The sequence below is a fragment of the Aegilops tauschii genome, chromosome 7 (genome assembly GCF_002575655.3).
Source record: "Aegilops tauschii subsp. strangulata cultivar AL8/78 chromosome 7, Aet v6.0, whole genome shotgun sequence".
In the NCBI taxonomy this organism is placed as follows: Eukaryota; Viridiplantae; Streptophyta; class Magnoliopsida; order Poales; family Poaceae; genus Aegilops; species Aegilops tauschii.
In genome coordinates this window covers 172082335-172105615 of record NC_053041.3, presented here as the reverse complement: position 1 = coordinate 172105615, position 23281 = coordinate 172082335, and the positions used below count along the sequence as shown (strand labels likewise).

Below are 23281 nucleotides of genomic sequence, written 5' to 3'. Positions count from 1 at the left end.
GAAAAGGGGAAGATCGTTGAAGATTTCCGCCTCTTGCTTGCTCTTAATCAGCAGCTCGAGAGCATCGTCGCCAAGATCATCATCACCTGACAGATCAATGGCTTCGTTCTCATTCCTCGGAATGGTAGCTGGGGTCAGTGCTTGACCAGTAATCTGTATGGGCTTCTTCTTCTTCTCAGACTTGGAGATGCGAGAGAGATCTTCAGAATGCACACTTGGTGCAGGAGGAGCAGTGGCCAGAGGCTTCGCACGCGAAGCTTTTGGTGCAGTGGAGGGTTTTGAAGCCTTGGGTTTCTTTTGCTTTTGAGGCTTTGGGGGAGCAGGAGCTTCATCAGAATCAGCTTCATCTCCAGACTGATCCACTGTGGCTCTCTGAGCGGCGATGTAGGAGAGGAGACCATCAAAGTTGTTGAAGGGGCCGATGACATTGGGATTGGCATCACGTGTGCCATCAGCCCGTGGAGCGGAAGGACCTGGGTTGAAATTGCATCCTAGACTCTTCTTGTTCTTTACGGCAGAATCCTTGGCAAACTTGTAGTTGCGCTTGAACATATTGTCTTCACGGCACCATAGCAGAGAAGATGAGTCAGCATTCTTTGGCTGTGGTCCGCGAACCATGCAAGGATAGAAGCCTTGAGCAATGGCTTCAGTTCCGGACCTGGGTGGAAGATTTTTGAAAAGAATATCTCCCCATGGTTGTTTGATGGCATTCTTCTCAGCATACTCTGCAGTTACAAATTTGTACAGAAACCATTGTTCAGCCCAGTATCCGCGAATCCATTGGATTCGAGTCTTGCGTTCGCCATAGGTTTCTTCTGGATCAGTCTTGTACATCTCATACAGATCAGGTGGCAAATCTTTGGATGTATTCCCACGACGCTGTCTGCCTCCCTTCCTTGCTGACTTTTCTGTGGCCATGTAGTTCAGACTGAATGGCTTCAAAGCTGTCAAAGTCTTCCATCTGCTGGTCAGACAAGAACTAGCTTTGGGAGAATTGATGTGATGCTGTAAGAACTCTGCAAATGAATGCAGACTATGAGAACCAAGGGATTCTCCCACGGACATGTACATGTGACAGCATTAGAGATGCGAGGGAAGGGGAAGAGGTCATACGCATTCTCAGAAGATTTTGAAGATAAATCAGTTTTGAAGACATTGACCTCATAGCGCGAAGACATTCACTTATATGTTGAGAGTTGGTTCCAGATTTGTACGAATCCAAGAATAGGTACAAGTGAGGAATCTAACTACATGTGGAGCATAAGTGAATATACTAGGCATATTATGAGATGCAGAACAGGATAGATCCAAATTTGTTGGCATAGAAACCACTTTTGGTGAAGAGGGATGAATCTATGAGATCAAAAAGGCAGTAAAAAGTGAGTTTTAATTACCACACGAAGAACCGCTAGACGGAGTACAGAGGAGGCTGAGCAGTTCGATCTTCCGTGCCCTAACTTGGCGACGGAAGACACCTACGGCGGCGGCGGAGAAGACGAGGTCTGCGGCCGGCGTGAGGACGGCGTCGGTGAGGTCGCGGCAGCTAAGCGCTTCATCGCCGGTGTCGTCGAGAGCTAGCGGTGGAGCTAGGGTTTGTCGAAAGTGGAGAGGTGGAAGAAAGATTTTTACCGTAATGTGATGTGCATTTATAAGGAGAGGGACAACATAGCGCAATTACGCAGGTGCCCCTGGCGGCTCACATCTGAGGGACACGTGGCGAACATGCAACACATTGGAAGTTGTTCCATGTTCCCACGCACGCCTGGACTGTCGGGTGGTCGTTCCGGCTTCTCCGGGTTTCAGGCAATAAGGATTGAGCATTTAAAACAGATTCAATGTTTGTCTCTGTATCTTCTGCTGACAGGGACGCAGAGAAGACATTCGACGGTTTCAATAGAATGCATATGATTTGGATAGATAGAATTTGAGGTAGAGGCATAGAAGAGGTAAGGGTCCGATCACATTCACTTAGTCCGAAAGATTCAAACGAGAAGACATAGCCATAAGTGAATGCTGTAGAGGACAGAACACAAATATATGTATATATCTGAGTAAGACTAAATCAACAAAGTGAAGATCATCATGAAGACAAATCAATGTTGAAGATAAATCAAATGCGAAGACTTAGCAAATGTAACGCCAAGAGAAAACACTCCAAACAAGAATTTGGTGGTGGCGTTACCCACCGTATAGGAAGTATTAGACCCAGACACGGCGCACAATTATCGTGGCACTCCGAAGTCAAATTCCGCATTAATGTATTCACACTCAGAGTGTAAGCCTTCATTGATTGAAGATATACATTACTTCGTGTGTTGCACATCTAAGTCATCAACATGCATAAGTGTTAGGATGTGTGCCTAATCACAGGACATTCGAGGATTCCAAGATATTTAGCTCACACCGCAACTTGCAAAACCTTTTCTCATCCAAGGGCTTTGTGAAGATATCTGCCAATTGCTCTTCAGTGTTGACTTCCTTCATGACATGATCTCTGAGAAAGTGATGACGAATTTCAATGTGCTTTGTCTTCGAGTGCTGAACTGGGTTGTTGGCAATCTTGATGGCGCTTTCATTGTCGCAGTAGAGTGGCACTTGCTTCAGATGGATGCCATAGTCCTTGAGTGTTTGCTTCATCCATAGGAGCTGAGCGCAGCAAGATCCAGCAGCAATGTATTCAGATTCAGCAGTGGAGAGAGATACACAGTTCTGCTTCTTGGAAGACCAACAGACAAGTGATCGTCCCAGAAAGTGACATGTGCCTGATGTAGACTTGTGATCCACCTTGTCACCAGCATAATCAGCATCCGAGAATCCAACTAGATCAAACTCTGAGCCCTTTGGATACCATAATCCTAATGTTGGAGTGTAAGCCAAATATCGAAGAATTCGCTTCACAGCTAAGTGATGCGATTCCTTTGGTGTCACTTGGAATCGGGCACACATGCAAACACTAAGCATTATATCTGGCCTAGATGCACATAAATAAAGTAAAGAACCAATCATGGAGCGGTATACCTTTTGATCGAACTCTTTACCATTGGCGTCAGGACCCATATGACTTTTGGTTGGCATTGGCGTCATGTAACCTTTGCAGTCTTGCATTCCAAACTTCTTCAGGCAGTCTTTGAGATATTTCTCTTGAGATATGAAGATGCCGTTCCTTTGCTGATGAATTTGAAGACCAAGGAAGAACTTCAGTTCACCCATCATGGACATCTGATATTGCTCTTGCATCATGTGTCCAAACTCATCACTATATTTCTGGTTGGTGCATCCGAAGATAATGTCGTCCACATATATTTGGCACACAAACAGTTCATTATCATATGTCTTCATAAAGAGTGTTGGATCTAGGGAACCAGGTTTGAAGCCTTTGCTCTTCAGGAAGTCTTTGAGTGTGTTATACCAAGCGCGAGGGGCTTGTTTGAGGCCATACAATGCCTTGTTAAGCTTGTATACCATATCAGGATGTTTTGGATCTTCACAGCCAGGTGATTGTGCAACATACACTTCTTCAATCTTGCCATTGAGAAAAGCACTCTTCACATCCATTTGATACAGAAGAATGTTGTGATGATTTGCGTAGGCTAGCAGTATGCGAATGGCTTCAAGCCTAGCCACAGGAGCAAATGTTTCGTCGAAGTCAATCCCTTCAACTTGAGTGTATCCTTGAGCAACGAGACGAGCCTTGTTTCTGACAACTTGACCATGCTCATCTTGCTTGTTGCGATATATCCATTTGGTGCCAATGATATTGTGCTTACGAGGATCAGGACGCTTGACCAATTCCCACACATTGTTCAGCTTGAACTGTTGAAGCTCTTCTTGAATAGCTTGAATCCATTCAGGTTCCATGAAGGCTTCCGCAACTTTCTTGGGTTCAGATATTGAGACAAATGCAAAGTGCCCACAGAAATTTGCTAGCTGTATTGCTCTAGAACGAGTGAGTGGACCAGGTGCATTGATGCTATCGATTATCTTCTCAATTTGCACTTCATAGCAACACGAGGATGAACTGGACGAAGATTTTGCTCTTGCTGATCATTGTCTTCATTTTGAGCATTGTCTTCAGGCTGAGCATTGTCTTCAGGTTGATTAGGTGCAGAAATGATAAGTTCCTCTTCAGCTTGAGCTTCAGATGGTATGATTTCTCCAGTTCCCATGAGCTTGATGGATTCACTAGGTGGAACTTCATCTAGCACATTTGGCAGGTGCTCTCTTTGCGAGCCGTTAGTCTCATCGAACCGCACATCTAAAGTTTCAACCACTTTATAGTGAAAGAGGTTGAAGACTCTGTAGGAGTGCGAATCCTTTCCGTAACCAAGCATAAAACCTTCATGTGCTTTCGGTGCAAATTTTGAAGTGTGATGTGGATCCTTGATCCAGCACCTAGCACCAAATACTCTGAAGTAACTGATGTTTGGCTTCTTACCAGTCAGGAGCTCATAGGAAGTCTTCTTCAGAAGCTTGTGAAGATAAACACGGTTGATGACATGGCATGCAGTGTCAATGGCTTCAGGCCAGAACTTTCTTGGAGTCTTGTATTCATCAAGCATCGTCCGAGCCATCTCAATGAGGGTTCGGTTCTTGCGCTCCACGATGCCATTCTGCTGAGGAGTGTACGAAGCGGAGAACTCATGAGTGATGCCCAATGTATCCAGGTAAAGGTCGAGGCCGATGTTCTTGAACTTTGTGCCGTTGTCACTTTAGATATGCTTGATCTTGACGCCATAGTTATTCATGGCACGGTTGGCGAAGCGTCTGAAGACATCCTGCACTTCAGTCTTGTAGAGGATTATATGCACCCACGTATATCTTGAATAATCATCAACAATGACGAAGCCATAGAGACAAGCAGTAGTAGTGAGAGTAGAGTAGTGAGTAGGGCCAAATAAGTCCATGTGTAGCAGCTCGAAGGGTTGAGATGTCATCATGATTGTCTTCGAGGGATGCTTGGCCCTCGTCATCTTCCCAGCTTCACAGGCACCGCACAGATGATCCTTCTTGAACTTGACGCCCTCGATGCCTATGATGTGTTTCTTCTTCGCGAGAGTGTACAGATTCCTCATGCCTGCATGTCCTAGCCTCCGATGCCAGAGCCAGCACTCTGAAGCCTTTGCTAGTAGACATACGACCAACTGTGGTCCTGCTGAGGAATCTACCATGTACAAATCATCTTTTCGATACCTTTCAAAGACTAGAGACTTGTCAGATTCCATTAGTACAAGGCAACGATATTTTCAAAATATCACAATCATGTTCAAGTCACAAAGCATTGAGACAGACATTAAGTTGAAACCCAGGGATTCAACAAGCATCACTTTATCCATGTGCTGATCCTTTGAGATTGCAACTCTACCTAGACCCCATACCTTGCTTTTACCAGTGTCAACAAATGTGATGTGAATCTTGTCTGATGGACGTAAGGTTGAGTCCATGAGAAGACTTCGATCACCAGTCATATGATTAGTGCATCCGCTGTCCATAATCCATTCTGAAGCATGAGGTGTCCTACCCTATAGTACAGTTAGGGGGATAGGCTTCACCAAGAGTATTGTGAAGCATAAACATTTGACGACAAGAGGATTATCAAAGCTCAGAACAAGGTTAGGACTGATAGGATGATTGGCAAGCAATTCAGGAACAAAATACATAGTAAGACCATTTGGGCATTTTATCTTGCGCCCCACAAGATGTTTTAGGTCCCCAGCAATAGCATCAGACACCTTTGATTTCCGGCTGGAGACCTTTCCCTGCAAAAGAAAGTTATTTTTTCTTAACCACCCACATTTCCAGGGGTGGCTTAGAAGCAATGAGTCTAAGTGCAGCATCTGAGAACTTTGGCTTTGGAGCCCTAGCAAATAGCCTTGCAGGAGGTGAATAGTACTCATATGAATAAGCAGAATAGTTCTTAGTCTTATGAACATAGCGGTTTGATGACACACGCTCATATTCATAAGTTTGAGTATGATTTCCGTGCAAAACATTGGCGTTAGGGTGACTCAGGTGAGTCATGTGTCTGTATGAATCCTTTGGGCCATATGAAGCCTTTGGTCTGGGGTTTGTCTTCTTCCCCCGTGGTGTTATGATGACATTCGCAGGAAGATTCTCAAGACACTTTTGGGGCACCAAGATCTTCTTCATAGGTGGTCCATTCCTGCAGTTAGTACCAATATACCTGGCAAACACTTCACCATTCTGATTCTTAAACAGTTTATAGTTTGCATCAAAGAATTCATCAATGATAATAGGATTAGCACAAGTGAAGCCAGATAAGGTGGATGGATCCACTGAAGGTCCCTTTGCAGCAACCCATGTGGTTTTGGGGTACTGCTCAGGCTTCCAGTAAAACTATCAACATTCATTTTCCTCTCGAACCCAACACCCTCTTTTCTAGGGTTTCGGTTCAGAATCTGCTTTTTGAGGACATCGCACAGTGTCTGATGCCCTTTGAGACTTTTGTACATCCCTGTCTCAAGCAATATCTTCAACCTAGCATTTTCATCAGCAATAGTAGTGGCATCCTCAGCAGAGGGGTTAGTTACCACATCAACAGTTGAAGATATTGCACCAGTAGCAGCAGTAGAACATTCAGCAAAAGAAGTAGCGTTATCACGCTCAAGGCATTTTAGACATGGTGGTTCAAATCCTTCCTGAGCGGGACTGATCTGTTGAGCGCGAAGTGACTCATTCTCTTTTTGAAGATCTTCATGAGCCTCTCTCAATTTCTCAAGTTCTTGCTTCCTTTGAAGATAATCGTAGGAAAGCTTTTCATGAGTTGTTGAGAGCGTTTCATGACGAATTTCAAGTTCCTCGTACTTAACATGAAGATTTTTTATGTCTTCAATTAAGGATTGAGATCGGGTCATTTCCGCGTCCAACAGGTTATCGCTTTTGTCTAACAGTTTTTGAATATGTTCCATAGCTTTCTGTTGTTCAGTTGCAATTTTAGCAAGTGTTTTGTAGCTGGGTTTGGATTCACAACCAGATTCATCTTCGCTTGATGTTTGAAAGTAAGCATCGTGTGAGTTTACCTTGGCACCACGTGCCATGAGGCAGTAGGTGGGAGCGGAGTCGTCCTTGTCATTAGCATCAGCTTTGGTGATGGAGCCATTGTCTTCAGTGTTGAAGATGGACTTGGCAAAGTAGGTTGTAGCTAGAGCCAGACTTGCAACGCCAGAGTCAGACTCCTCCTCAGACTCCACCTCCGCCTCCTCAGAAGCAGACTCCTCCTCTGAATCCATCTCCTTGCCAACAAAAGCATGAGCCTTGCCAGATGAGCTCTTCTTGTGTGATGAAGACTCGATGAAGATTTGGAAGAAGACTTTGAGGATTTCTTCTTCTTCTTGTCATCAGAATCATATTCCTTGCTCTTTTTCTTCTTCTTGTTTTCATTGTCCCACTGTGGACACTCAAAGATGTAGTGACCAGGTTTCTTGCACTTGTGGCATGTTCTCTTCTTGTGGTCATGAGTAGAAGCTTCATCATTTCTTGAGCTGGATCGTGAAGACTTTCTGAAGCCTTTCTTCTTGGTGAACTTCTGAAACTTCTTCACAAGCATAGCAAGCTCCTTTCCAATGTCTTCAGGATCACCAGAACTGCAGTTAGATTCTTCTTCAGATGAGGAAACAACCTTTGCCTTCAAAGTGCGAGTTCGGCCATAGTTGGGACCATAAATGTCTCTTTTCTCAGATAGCTGAAACTCATGTGTGTTGAGCCTCTCAAGTATGTCAGACGGATCGAGTGTCTTGAAGTTAGGGCATTCTTGAATCATTAGGGCTAGGGTGTCAAACGAGCTGTCAAGTGATCTCAGGAGTGTCTTGACGATTTCATGCTTGGTGATCTCAGTGGCGCCGAGAGCATGAAGCTCATTTGTGATGTCAGTGAGGCGATCAAACGTGAGCTGGACATTCTCATTGTCATTTCTCTTGAAGCGGTTGAAGAGGTTGCGAAGAACACTGGTCCTTTGATCTCTCTGGGTTGAGACGCCTTCGTTGACCTTGGAGAGCCAGCCCCAGACTAGCTTCGAAGTTTCCAAAGCGCTCACACGGCCATACTGTCCTCTGGTCAGATGACCGCAGATGATGTTCTTCGCAGTAGAATCCAGTTGGACGAACTTCTTGACATCAGCAGGGGTGACACCTTCAGCAATCTTGGGAATGCCGTTCTTGACGACATACCATAGATCGACATCAATGGCTTCAAGATGCATGCGCATCTTATTCTTCCAGTAGGGGTAATCAGTGCCATCGAAGACAGGGCACGCAGCGGAGACTTTGATTATCCCTGCAGTCGACATAGCTAAAACTCCAGGTGGTTAAACCAAATCACACAGAACAATGGAGTACCTTGCTCTGATACCAATTGAAAGTGCTTGTTATCGACTAGAGGGGGGTGAATAGGCGATTTTTAGGAAAGTCCTCAAAACATGGAAGTTTCGAAGACAAACAATAGCAATGAGCCTATTAACATGCAGCGGAAGGTAGACTACACTAGGCAAGCCATAGTCAAGTATTCAATGAAGTGAAAGCACGAAGACTATTAGCAGCTAGGCAGTATAGATCAGAATGGAAGATAGTATGAAGCCAATCAGAACAAGTAGTTACACCGAGAAGTCAAACAGATAGTGCAAGCAGGCAATGACTTCACGAAGACAAACTGTAAGTAAAGAGAGGGAAAAGATAGAACCAGTCTCTTGGTGAGGACAAGGATTTGTTGGACCAGTTCTAGTTGCTGTGACAACTGTACGTCTGGTTAGGGAGGCTGAGATTCAACTCAGAAGACCGCATCTTCACCTTATTCCCCTTGAGCTAAGGACACCCAGTCCTCGCCCAATCACTCTGGTAAGTCTTCAAGGTAGACTTTCGAACCTTCACAGACTTCGTTCACCGGCAATCCACAATGACTCTTGGATGCTCAGAACGCGACGCCTAACTGGCTGGAGGATTCACAGTCCTCAAGTGTAACAAGTCTTCAGGTCACGTGGACAGAAAGACTTCAGTGATGCCTAACACTCTTTGGCTCTGGGTGTTTTGGCTTTGTCCTCGCAAGGATCTCTCTCTCTCTCTCTCTCTCTCAAAAGCTTCGGAGGTGGGTTGCTCTCAAACGACAAAAGCCGTGCACTAACTCTGAGCAGCCACCAATTTATGGTGTAGGGGGTGGGCTATTTATAGCCACTAGGCAACCCGACCTGATTTGTCCGAAATGACCCTGGGTCACTAAGGAACTGACACGTGTTCCAACGGTCAGATTTCAAACACACGCGGCAGCTTGACTTGGGCTACAAGTAAAGCTGACTCATCCAGCTCTGGATAAGATTTGCTCTCATTTTCTTCGCTCGAAGACATAGGATTTGGTTGAGCATCACTTCAGTCACTCTGACTTTGTTCACTTGGACCCCACTTAACAGTACGGTGGTTCTTACGACTCAACAAAGAAGAAAAGGAAACTACGAAACAACTATGTCTTCGCACTCCATAGTCTTCACGTGAATGTCTTCTCAAGTCATAAGCGTCGATGTGATTGTCTTCACATACCACCATTGTCTTCAATGTCTTCATACATTTTTAGGGGTCATCTCTAGTAGGTAAACCGAATCAATGAGGGACCACTACCTGTGTTATCCTGCAATTCTCACAAACACATTAGTCCCTCAACCAGGTTTGTCGTCAATACTCCAAAACCAACTAGGGGTGGCACTAGATGCACTTACAGTTTACGTACCGTCGAGTTCGTCACACATTGGTGACGGTTTGCGTTTCGACATTGGCGACGGTTTGCATTTCTTTTCCGGGGTGATGCCTTTCTACTAGCAGTTTTGAATTTCAGTTCCAAGCTCGAACAGACACAGTTTGTACATATGTATTCTCCGGGGCCTTTAGGTCGGACTATCTGGATGTGCAAGTTCTGCAAACAATGGCTAGTTTCCAACCCCATCTATGAATACCCCTTCCCACTTTGGATAGGGTACTCCTTGATCATTCTATTCCAGATCTACTTCATCCAAGCTTTTCCCATTCTCTGCCAACCCTAATCATTTAATTTTTTGTAGAGATTTTAGAGAGGAGCTAACTCTAGCAAGGTTCATCCATTACCCTGTGTTTGACCATTCACTTTCTTGTTTTGAGGAAGATTAGAAGCTTTACACTCGAAAGTACCTTTCTATACCCAAGAGCAAATGCTCCTGGTGTGAATAGTAACATAAAAATAGAAAAATAATTCAAAAAATTCTGAATTTTTTTGTGACATACTTACACAAATGTTTGTTGTGCCTGCAAAATTTCATCGCGAAATCACATTCGTGGAAGTCGTGCAAGAAAAAAAATCAAAGCTCCAAAATGCTTTTGTAAGTAACATTTTCAGAGCATCGATTTTTTTTACCACGCCTTCCAACAATGTGATTTTGCGATGAATTTTTGCATGCACAACAAACATTTGTGAAAGTATGCCATAAAAAAATTCAGATTTTTTTGAACTTTTTTGAATTTTCTGTTCACACCAGGAGCATTTGCTCCTGGGTGTAGAAACTCCACGCCCCTTTACACTTGTCTTGTTATTGAAAGTTGGAAACTCCTGGGTGGTAGGAGTCATTGATAAGAATCCAAGCTTATTGATATCCCAGGAGTTTGTATGGATTTTGTGGCCACCCCAAGGTGAACAACTAGTGGTTGAGCATCGTCTTTGTGGTGGTGGCTCAAGAAGAAGAAAATGGGTCTTTGTGGTGCCCCAACTCTCCAACGGTGATTAGCTTCCCTTTAAAGAAGTGGAACATTGGGATACATCTTCGTCTCTGCATGACTTGGTTATCTTTATACCTGATCTTTGTCACTTGCTATTGTTTATCTTTGGTCATGTGACCTTGCAAGTATCATATAAGTTGTCCTCACCGTAGTTACATCAAGGTAACCTTATATTCCCCCAAGCCTTACCTGTAAAGAAAAGGAGCTACAATGTGTAGTAGACCTATTCACTCACCCTTTAGGTTTTGCCTCGACCCTTTCAATTGCTATAGGAGCCAAGGACTCTTTCTAAGGGCTTCACCGCCTTAAGAGTGTGATGGCCGAGAAAAAAGGGTGTGGCCAGAGAATTCCGGCCAAGCCATGAAGATTTACTCACCCACCGACATCGATAAAACGATGTTAGATTATAGCGTCGAAATGGGCCATCACCAACATAGTTGTGAAGCTCTTTCGCTTTCGTCCCATAGCGATGACGCTTCCGCCTCACAAATGGTAGAGACTCCAATCAAGGTCGATGGTAGTGTCTTCCTGCACCTACTTACAAGCAAGCCAGTTGGAATTACACACACCACCACCACCTTCTGCCCCTCAACATTTCTATGTCGGCCCTCCACTTGTCTTTGAGAGATCACACTTTGTTCATTGCAAAATTTATATGAAGTCTCACATTTAGCTCGTCTGTGGTGCTATGGGAGATCGTGGTGCGAGGATTAATCCAGTTGATGTCAGAAATTTGACTCCTCGTGAAGTAATTCAACCTGGTTCATGTCAGAAATTTTGAATCCTTCGTCCCGGGATGTCTCATGGCCCATGTCTCCTACTCGAAAGGACGCCTTCCCTCGAGACCCTTCGTGTCCACATCGACCCGTCCTTGGAGGAGCCTGGTGATGAGATGCCTTGGCGGTCGACCTTGCTTCGGCAAAACTGCTTGAACGAGTTCGTGACGCTTGGTTGAAGCAGCGGAGAGGCATGTTTACCTTGTCAGATTTGTCGCGGGAGTATGCGCAGATTTGTGTGTCGTTCGTATCACCTTGTTCAAGAACAGACATGTTTGCGACAAGGGGCACTGTGACTGGGAAGGGTGACGCAGCGACACTCGTGGTCGTGGGCCGACGAGGACAAGACCGCCAGGATGATCTTGAACGTGGATGGAGTTTCATCCTCTTCCATAGCTCCTAGTCAACTGTTATTTATTTTTATTTTTTTGCTGATCAGCTCCTCTCATTTCTGTTCTAGAGTTCAGTGGTTGATTTTTTTTTCCGTTGCCCATCTCTAGATGTTCAGGAAAAATGCAACAAGAAGAACCAACCGGTTACCAAACACAAACAAGGTCGTCGGACATCACTCCCCGTCCAGGCACCTCTTTGTGTGACATTGTGAAACGCATGGCGCTGGCGGAGCTGCAGCCTGCAGCCACGAATCGTTGAGCTTCATAGACGTATGATGCTGATGGCCTCCTTGAGTACCTTGCGCTCCAGTTCTGCTGCTCCTCTACAAGGCGGGAGAGCCTTTAGATTGGAATGGACGACAGATTTATGAGCTGCAGCATGCATACAGTAACAACCGTACTGCAGAGGAGCAGAACCCAAGATTGTTACTGTATGTCTTATTGGGGCGTCTTTGATTCACAAGATTCTAAAAGCGTAGAAATAGGAAACATGCAGGATTGTGATAGGAATAGAGAACAGAGGATTCGGAAACTCAGCAATTATGTAAACTTGCGTTTGGTTCGCAAGAATATGAAAACCACATAAATCCTACTAGCAAACACAGTCAAATCAAAGTCAAATAAAGTGAAAAGGTATAATTAAGATGATATTATACCACTAAAGACTCATGTCTAATACTTCATGTGTAGAGATTCTAAAACGAGGTTCAACTGGATTGTAAAATTCCTGCATTTTTCCTTTAAAAGAGGGATCAAAGGAAATTCTATATTTTCCCTTTGAACCAAATGAATGAACAGTGCTACTAAAAGAAATTCTCCTGTTCCTATAATTTTCCTCTACTTTTCCTATATGAACCAAACAAGCCCTTGCTACAACTGCTGAAGCAAAACATCAGGTTGCCAGGTTTTGACAGGAACTGCTGGAACCAGACATCGCCTGCTTCGGTAGCGATACAACATCATGCCTAGCACGTGTCAGCTCTTTCACAACATCCATCATGGAAGGCCTCTGTCTTGCGTCCTCCGCGGTGCATCTAAGGGCTATCGACAGCACACTGCATACTTCCTCCAGTTCAGCAGTGCCACATACCTCACGCATTAGGGCAGGGTCGCACACGGACTCGATCACGTTGCCCTCATTCAGGGTGGAGGATACCCAGCTGACTAGGTCCACATCGTGAGGGAACGAGGGATCCAGGGCCATCTTTCTGGTAATCAATTCAAGTAATACGACTCCGTAGCTGTACACGTCGAACTCAATGGTACTCCTGGTTGAAAATGCCATCTCTGCCAGAAACCATAAGGCCCATTAGATACATGTAAGTAATACAATGCAACTTAATTCCCAATTCAAAAGTATGAGCAGAAGTTGTGGCTGTATATGTTCATTAGTTTTTCAATGTGCACATATTTACAGGCCTATTACTGTATTACATATGTAATACAAATGCCCATTATCAGTGTATTTACAGATTTAGCAAGCCTTTCGCTTGTACTTCATGTTCTACTATTTGTCAAACGATGAGCCAACTATTATGCATGACTGCATTGAAACAACCAAAATTACTGTTTTCTTCCTTGAATAATCTAAATTTTCACAAGGAACTGGATAAAATTTATGTAGAAACAGATCAAGGTTCTGATGTTCTTATCTTTAACAAACACGTAACATGATATCAGATTCAGGATGTTCAAAAGAATAGAATAAAAATATGAAATGATTAATTGACCAAGTCAAGAAAAGCATGCGCCATATTTTTAACATTCATACCTGGGGCCATATACCCAACAGTGCCAACGATTCCAGTAGTTTCTGAAGCAGCAGGAGACAGGTCGATAAGCTTTGCAATGCCAAAGTCTGAAATATGTGGCACCATGTCCTTATCCAACAGTATATTTTTCGGTTTAATGTCACGGTGAATAATGGCTGGGTGGCAGTCATTGTGGAGATAAGCTAAACCATGTGCTGTACCAAGAGCTATGTCATACCGTGTCCTCCACTCTAGAACTGGAGCTGCCTCAGTCCCATGCAGAACATCATAAAGGCTACCATTGTCCATAAATTCATAGAGGATCAACCCATACTCACGCCTGAACAAAACATCCTTTAGTTTTACTAAGTTCCTATGCCTAATTTGACCAAGCGTATTCATCTCCCTTATCATGCTTCCATGCAAAATCTTGTGTGCATGACCCACAAGCTTCTTCACGGCATATACTTCTCCTGACCTCAATGTTGCCTTGTATACAGTTCCTTGGCCACCTGTGCCGATGATGTACTTGTCATCAAAGTTTTCAGTTGATTCCAAAACCTCATTTAATTTAGAAGATGACTCCCCAAAAAATGGATTTAACTCTCCCTCAGGTTTAGTCTTGGAACCTCTGTATTTCAGAAAGATACAGAGTATCAGAAACGCACCAACAAAAACTGAACCAAGACATATCATAGCTATCTTGACGCGGCCATGTACTCCTCTTCTCCTCAATGAACTACAAGGTTCCAAAACATTAGCTCCCTTGCAAGAAGAATCATCATCATGGCAAGACACACAGAGATCTGAATTTCCACTGAATGGACTTGGTGTGGAATTAATAAATTGTACAAGATTCTCTGGCACTGGCCCGCTGAATCTGTTATTCGAAAGATTCAAGGTATACAATGCATGTAGACTTCCTAACGGAGCAAGATCCCCACTTAGATTATTACCAGACAAATCTAAGCTTGCAAGATCCACCAAGAAGCGTAATTGAGATGGAATGCTGCCCTCCAGCCCATTGCTGCTAAGGTTTAGTGCAGTACTCAATCTTTTCAAAGTTCCTAATGCTGAAGGGAGATGACCCCCAAGAACATTGCCGCCAAGTTGTAGCTCGACTAGCCCATGTAACTGCGAGATACAATCTGGAATGCCTCCACTTAATCTATTCCCCTGTAGCCGCAGATTTAACATAAACTCCAGCTTGCATACTGTTGTGAGTGCAGAACCATTCAAAGAGTTGAAACTCAAATCAAACAAGTGCAACTTCGAGCAACTGGAAATCTGTGCAGGAATTGCCCCCTCTAGGCTGTTGTGGGAGAGGTCAAGACTTTCCAACTTCACTAATTGTCCGAGTTCAGGTGGTATTGGACCACCAAGCTTGTTTTGAGACCAGTTTATCGCTGTAATGTTAGCACACCTGCCCAAGCTTGCAGGAATATGACCACTTAAGGAATTGTGACTCAAATCTATGTACCGCAGATTTGCACAGTCTCGGAATTGCGGAACTTGCCCACTGAGATTGTTGTTATGGAGTCGAACTCGTTCTAAACTTGGGCAGCTAGCAACAGTGAACGGTATGGTACCATTGAGAAAATTATGCCCCAAATTCCAAGCTGTCAATCTTTTACCCGAACAAATGTTCGGCGGGATTCCACCAACAAACCTATTATTTGTGAAGTCAATCTCTACTAAAGGGCTGTTAATCCCAAATCCTGGTGGTATGACTCCAGTGAACAAATTATCCTGTAGTTTGACGAACTTTAGGTGCTTCAACTCGGCCGACATTGGAGGTAGGCCCCCAGATAAGCTGTTGTTGTACAGAAGGACGGATTCGAGGCCTTGGATGCCCCAAATATCCTGAGGGAACTCCCCACTGAGGCGATTCTCAAACAGAAATAGCTGCTGCAAGTTACGCAGATTAGCCAGCTGTTTCGGGACGGTGCCCTCGAGCTGGTTTGCGTCCAGCTCCAGCCACACCAGCGACCGACAGCTACCAATCTCAGGAGGGATCAGCCCAGACAAAGAATTCTGGGTAAGTATAAGGATTGATAGTTTTTTCAATAAACCGAGTGAAGTCGGTATCTGGCCAGAGAGACGGTTGTGGAGAAATGCAAGTCTGATTAAGCTGCTACAATTTCCCAGCCACCCCGGGATTTCCCCACTGATCTGATTCCAAGATAGCACAAACACTTCAAGCTTGCAGCTCTTGAATCTGAAAGAGATGTCACCTGTAAAACTGTTGTTGTTGGCTTCAAAGAGCACGAGCCCTTTGATGTTGCTCAATGATCTCGGAAGACTCCCATTCAGTTTATTACCGTATAGATATAGATTCTCCAACTTGGTGCAGTTGCCAATTGAGTCCGGCAGAGCTCCGGACAACATGTTCCCATCCAACCTAAAGTACTTCAGACTCTTCATTTCACCAACTGATGAAGGGATAGAGCCACTGAGTTTATTGTCTTGGAGATACACCCGCTCCAGAAACCGGTTCTTGAACAGCCCCTCGGGTATCTCTCCACTGAGGGAGTTGCTGTACAAACCGAGCTGTGAAAGCTTCTTTAGGTTCATGAGGGATGTCGGAATTCCACCGGAAAGGCTGTTACCTGACAGATCAAGCAGATCAAGCAGAACACAATTGCCTAATTCATGAGGGATCGGACCGGAGATGTTGTTGCTTGACAGATCGAGTTGCCGCAGGTACTTCATACGCCCTACCTCGGGACCAATTGAACCAGAAACTTTGTAGTATGATAGATTGAGGTGAACCACATTGTTCATCTCACACTGAACTCCCTTCCATCCACAGGGAGTTGTATCAGAAGAACTCCAGTTCGAGCTTATGGTATCAGGTAGTATGAGCCTCCTGGAGAGAGCCAGAAGGGCATGGCCATCTGAACTCAAACCGCAACAGAGCGAGACTAGGTTGGAGAAGAGAAGCAAACGATGCCATGAAATCAGCCCCATTTGTTCCTGAAAAGAGCATAAACATTGGATAGGTCAGCAAAAAAAGTGCACCTAGTTGTAAAAACAAATTCAACAAGACAAGATGTAGTATATGCTGAATTGCAGTTGTATGCCCCCTTTATCCATGCTCTGCTTGTTGAGCAACTGATTCGGTGACCCCAAGTCCAAATGGACGACGCAGAGGCAATGGACGAGCAGTTACTTCCCGCGTGGACACCGCAGCTGGAGGATGAACGCGACCTCCTCCGAATCACCTGCATTTGTGGCGAGCCCGCCGGCCGCCGCGACTCTGCGGCGACATTGGTGTCAAGCGTAGCTACTGTCTGCAACCGGAGAGGGAGCAGTATCTCCCAATCTCGGCGTCTCCCTTCTGGACCAGCTTTCTTCGCTCCCGACCTCGGAGTCCCCATCATAGCCAGCAACCTCCGTCGTTGGCCGACTCGCCACTAAGCCGGCGGCGGCGCCGCCGCCGCCGCTTTGGCGTGCTCCCGTGCTCTGCCGAGGCTCGAATCGGCCCAAGTCCCCTCTGAAAGATAATGGGCTGGACTACATGAACTGGCCCACGGATTCTCTCAAGACTCCTAATACTATTTTGTGTTGTCATTTTCTTTTCCTTTTGCTAAAAAATCTTTTTTGTGTTGTCCTTTCCTTTTCCTTTTATATTTTTATTTAGGTTAAATTCCTCACTTTAGTTTGTCACGGAAAGAGGTATACCCTCCATTCGGGCCCCTCATGTGTTTTAGTTGTTTTTAATTAATTTGGTCAATGAATATTAGCTATATGTCACAAAATATATACCGTCCGATAAACATTTAAAAGAAATTTTCAATGGCATAGTTTAATTTTCATTGAGTATAACTCACATTTCCTTGTTCAAATTAATATTTACGTGTTGTGCATGGATTGATCAATGCCAACATAGCGTTTTAGAAAATTGGCGCGTGGACACATGACGTAGTAGTAAGGTTTAGTTTTAAATTTGGCACGAGGCGCTCGATTCGTGGGCGAGACCAAGGGCTCTAATGCAAGCAAATCATTCTCCGATCCTCCCATGTTCTCTCGCCTTCTCCACTTCGCCATCCTTTTTCTTTACCGAATTTCGCTCTGAGCCGCTGCTGTTCTCAGCTCCTGACTGTATTTCTTCGTCCGCTAGTAATCTACTAGTGCAGCACTGCAGCTACAACAATGTACGGAATGGAACCAGAGAACGCAAGGGTTTCTAATTCGGAAATGTTAACGCCCACACGTGTGGGCGTTAGCCATCTCAACCACACGCCTCCATCGCCGTCTAGCAGTATCTGCACGAATCGTGACACGTTTTGGCCGATTTTATGTGTCACGTAGGACAAGGCGCGTGTGTGGTGTGTGAGAGAGGTCGCTCACACATCCATTTTACCACACGGAGGGGCCGGTGTGTGGGCGTTTAGCAGTTCGCCCACACAACAGTTTTCAGTCACGCATAAGGGCTGGTGTGTGGGCGTTTGTCATCTCGCCCACACGCCCGCCTCATCTCCCACACCCAAGCTGCCAGTTGTCATGCGTTTTGCAGTGTATATGGCAAATGTCCTAGTGTGATTGCAAGAAGATGGCAACTCTTTTTTTTTACCCCGAACATGTCAGTTACCATATATTTTGCATGGTACATGGCAAACTGCCCTAGCGTGCACGTAAGCAGATGGCAATTCTTTCTTTTTACATGGCAACTGCCCTAGCGTGCTTGTGAGCACATGGCAACTCTCTCTTTTACCCGAACATGTTTTTTTGCCATGCTTTTTTTTGTAGCGCTACATGGCAACTGCCTAGTGTTAGTAGGTGGCAACTCCTAAAGTTTTGAAATCATGGCAACTGCAGTAGACCAGACCACACATGGCAACAGCTGTAGTTGTCCAAAAAAAGGGCAATCTGGAACTTTGACCTGAGATGGCAACTGCAGTTGAGCAAACATGGCAACTGCAGTTGAGCAAACATGGCAACTGTAGTTGTCCGACATGGCAACCGTAGTTCAGCGACATGGCAACTGCACTTAAACGAACATGGACGAGGGTCCGGCCCATGGCAACTGCGGGCGCGCGGTAAAGTGTCACGTGGGGCGTGCGGGACCACGAGGTACGAGGCCTGACGTACCGGGCGTGTGGGCGTTATCTATTTTGCCCACACGCACGCGTGTAAGAGGGACCGGGAGGGGAAAAAAGGCGTGTGGGCGCTAGTTGTTTTGCCCACACACAGGCGTGTGGGCTGGTCCTCTTAGGCACCACACAGAACATGTGGGCAGATCCCTTTAACGCCCACACGTGTGGCAGTTAGCGGCGTCCTTCTAATTTGGATATGCAAAAAAAATAACAATCAAGCTCTGAATCCACCACACCGTCGCGTCGACCACCCTGAAAATATTTTGCAACGAAAAACGTCGTCCTTTTTAGGGAGCCCGTAAACTAAACCTAAGGAAATCAAGTTTCTTGTAACGGGAAAAAGGAGTTCTCTGATCCTTCCTGCCACCAAACTAAGGGGCTGTTTGGTTGAGCCTTCAGTTTGCCACGCCTAAACAGAGGCAGGTGTGGCGACTAAAACGAGCGCCACACCTTAGGCAAAAATTTCTATAGCAAAAGCCTCTTCTAGCTGTGGCGAGCCTAACCTTAGTAGAGAACCAAACGTGTACCTAGGAAGATGTGGCACGCAACACCTTTGGCGTGGCTAGCTAAGTCATGAATCAAACAGGCCCTAAAAGACCAGCTAGAGGACTGAGGCAGGGGGACCCTCTCTCCCCATATCTATTTTTGTTATGTATGGAAGGCCTGACTGCACTCTTAGCTAATGCAGAGGAGAATGGAAGTATTTCCGGAATTAAAGTTAGCAGAGATGCCCCATCTATTTCAAATCTCCTCTTCGCGGATGATTCACTTATCCTGATGCAAGCTAATTCGATGAACGCGGAGGCGCTGAAATCAGTTTTGGATTCTTATTGTGCTGCTTCGGGGCAAATGATAAGTGTTGAAAAATCTAGTATATTTTTTAGTCCCAACACGAAAGTGGAAGATAAGGCGCATATATGTACTATTCTGAATATTCTGACTGAAGCTCTCAATGACAAATATTTGGGTCTGCCTTCAAATGTGGGTATGGACAAAAGTGATTGTTTCCAATTCTTAATAGATCGAATTGTCATGAAAATCAGTGGTTGGAAGGAAAAGCTGCTATCAGCAGGAGGAAAGGAAATCCTTCTCAAATCGGTTGTACAAGCTATCCCAACTTATGCAATGTCCGTCTTTAAAATTCCTAAAAAAATATGTAAAGGAATCATTGACGCGATGTCGCACTTTTGGTGGGGTGATGAAGATAATCAGAAGAGAATGCATTGGATGGCATGGTGGAAGATGTGTGTACCAAAAGACCAAGGAGGAATGGGTTTTCGAGACATACATTGTTTCAATCTGGCCTTGTTAGCCAAACAAGCGTGGCGCCTGCTTGATAATCTTGATTCCCTATGTGCCACCATTTTGAGAGCTAAATATTTTCCGGATGGAGATTTAATGAATGCGAGTCTGAAAAAAGGATCTTCTTTCACTTGGCAAAGCATTATGGCCGGAGTGGATTCTCTCAAAAAAGGTTATATTTGGAGAGTTGGTAATGGACAAAATATTGATATTTGGAGAGATGCATGGATCCCGAATGGGGCCAATAGAAAAATTATCACTCCTAGAAGAGGGCAGCTTCTAACAAAAGTTGCTGATTTTATAGATCCAATCAACAATTGCTGGGATGAAGATTTGGTAAGACAAACGTTGTGGCCAATTGTTGTCCAGAGGGTGCTTACGATCCCCCTCCCCACATATAACATGTCGGATTTCATAGCTTGGAGCTTTACAAAGAATGGACTGTTCACGGTTCGTTCTGCTTATCTGGAAGAATGGAAAACACAACATGGAAGGAAATTGCAACAATCAGATGGCATGGGAGGAACAAGTGTCAATACTATTTGGAGCAAGATTTGGAAATTATCTTGTCCAGCAAAAGTGAAGATCTTTATTTGGCGTACCTTACATGGAACCCTCCCATGTCGTGTTACATTTGCTAATAGACATATGAAAGTTTCGCCCACCTGCCCATCATGTTCGAACGGGCATGAAGATACTAAACACTTATTATTTTTGTGTCAAAAGGCAAAAGAGGTGTGGGAGAAACTGGGATTGCACGAAGCCATTAAAAAAGCTTGCGTTGTCGATCGTGCGGGAGAGGCAGTACTCGAATTTCTACTTTTTATGCCAGAACACGAGCTATCTACAGTGGGCATACAGAATGTTCGCGAACTGATCGCTATAACAACCTGGTATTTATGGTGGGAAAGACGTTCGCTAGTCCATCATGGGAAGACCCAAGATGCATACCAAATTTCGATGGGAATCCGTGCTATAACAACAAACTATGTTATTGCCCAATCCTCCAAGGCAACAAATAGAATAGAGGGATGGACGAGACCCCCTCTAGGTTTTGTCAAATTAAATGTCGATGCTTCTTTCGATCAAGACATGCTTAGAGGCACAACGGGAGCTGTACTTAGAGATGATAAAGGAAGATTTATTGTTGGAGGGAATTGGAAGATGGATTGGTGTGCAGATGTCTTAACAGCGGAAGCTATGGCACTACGTTTTGGCTTATTACTTGCACAAAAGGCGGGAAGCAACCGACTTGTTGTTAACTCCGACAATATGGAAGTAATTGACACGATGAAGAATGGAGGACATATAGCGGGAGCGGCGGCAGCTGTATTTGATGATTGTTATTTTATGGCTTGTGATTTTACGTTAGTTAGATTTGAACATTGTAATAGAAAGGCAAATAAAGTAGCTCATGAAATTACCAGAGTAGCTAAATTTTCTGAGACAAGGGATTGGTTTGAGGAACCTTTGAACGATATTGTAAATTTTCTTATAGACGATGTAACCATTATTACTAATAAAAAGAGGATGTTTTATTTTCAAAAAAAAAGACCAGCTAGCCAAAAAGGCAAAAGAAGAAGCTCAGGAGAAATTATTAACAAAGGAAAGAGGAAGAGCAGGCCGTACCTTGCCGTAGCACCAACGCAGATCCTGTGCGCGCGTAGCTCCTCTCGCTGCAAGCTCGCCGTGTTGACCGCCGGCTGGTGAGGTTTGCTAGGATATGGCTGCTTGTTCTACTCTGCAACTGCGTCCATGGCGACGAAGGGGGGCAGAGAGAGAGAGAGAGCGAGCACGGGTGGCTCGTCATATCATTGCTGCGACTTGGGCCTAGGATAAACAAAACCGTGCATCACGTGGCGATGCTTATTTCTCACGTTCGCGTGGGGGGTGGCGAATGATCCGGAAGCGTGTGTACTTTATGGATATTGTATTTTACTGTACCCCGCTCCAAGTAACTGGCGGAGCAGAACGGACAGATAGACAGTGCACATTGGCTGCTGTCGGTGTGAAACCTCTGTCAATCAACCGGAAATTGCGAAAGGTAAAGGTCAGTTTGATCCAATTACGAACGCCAAAGTGCGCAGTTAATTAGGACTGAACGGCTCAGTAATAAACATAATAAAAGGCTGAGCTTAATCAGGGCCCGCGAAGCTGGTGGACACCGGGATGAATGCGAAAGGTAAAGGTCATTTTGATTTGACCATCGGTTAGATTTGTCCATACCAAACAGTTTGATTTGACCATCAGTTATATTAGTCCATATATACTTACCAAACAGCGTGCGATTAAGTTTGACTATGCTCACTACGAACGCCCGCACCGACAGTGTTGGTGTGTACTTCAAAAGACCTTGTGCTTCTCGAAACAGGCTTTTATCCCCCTTTATACACAAAGCAACACTAAACAGAGTATATGGTCAAACGATGCATTATGATGAGGAGACCCCCTTACAAAGCAGATCGAAAGATAAACAAGAAATAAGAACAATACTCACTTAGAGGAGGTGTTACAGGTCCGATCTAGATCGAGAGGGGGGAGAAGAGTAGGTGGGGATAATTTGGAGAAGGAGGAGGCCGGGGAAGGAGAAGGCCAGCTTCTCGCTTCGTCTGTTCGGTTACAATAATTCTCGATGATCTAGATCGCTACCCACTCTGCTACTTGACCCAGCTACACACGGCAACACGCACGCTGCACACACACGTGCGCATTCCACCCATCACGCTACGGCCTAGATGCAGCGCCTCCACAACTTGGCTCATCGCTATGCTTCTCTGCCATGGGGGCCCCGCTTGCCAGAGCATGTGTCTTGGCGACGGCCCACCTACCAGTCATGGCATTCTCCCCTCCTTGAGGACCGCCTTGACCCCAAGGCGGTGTCGATGGAAATTTCTACTGGAGCTGCTCTAGATCTTCCCAAGTAGCCATGGCGGCCGGCAGATCGCTCCACCGAACGAGAGTGTGAAGCTTGGTTTCATCGTGAGAACGAATCATCTTGCACTCCAAAACTTGGATGAGTGAGTAAGGTGCATGCAAAATGGGATCAGGGGGTGGTAAATCCGCGCTTACCGGAACTGATGCTCCAACGGCACGCTTTAGCAGAGACACGTGCACCACCGGGTGGATTTTGCTGGTGTCTGGTAGATCGAGCCAATACGCGACCGTGCCAACTTTCGCCTGGATGGTGTATATAGGATCTAAAGTAGGTCTAGAGGGGGG

The 23281-nt window shown here is 45.1% G+C and overlaps 1 protein-coding gene across 1 annotated transcript; it reads right to left on the bottom strand.

Moving 5' to 3' along the window:
* Window positions 1-12531: 12531 nt before the first annotated feature.
* LOC109769419 (uncharacterized) lies at window positions 12532-17179 on the bottom strand. Its single transcript, XM_040396597.3, has 2 exons — window positions 13682-17179; window positions 12532-13197 (listed from the first exon to the last, which is right to left on the bottom strand). Exons 1-2 carry the CDS (start codon window positions 16629-16631, stop codon window positions 12803-12805), a joined length of 3345 nt encoding a protein of 1114 aa, XP_040252531.1. The 5' UTR covers window positions 16632-17179; the 3' UTR covers window positions 12532-12802.
* Window positions 17180-23281: the final 6102 nt, after the last annotated feature.

What these genes read in the sequence shown, in the direction of transcription:
- LOC109769419 (XM_040396597.3), bottom strand. Translation starts at nt 16,631, where the DNA reads ATGGGGCTGATTTCATGGCATCGTTTGCTTCTCTTCTCCAACCTAGTC. An exon ending in TGTTGGGTATATGGCCCCAG is followed by an intron (nt 13,198 to 13,681) that starts GTATGAATGTTA and finishes GGTTTCTGGCAG; the next exon opens with AGATGGCATTTTCAACCAGG.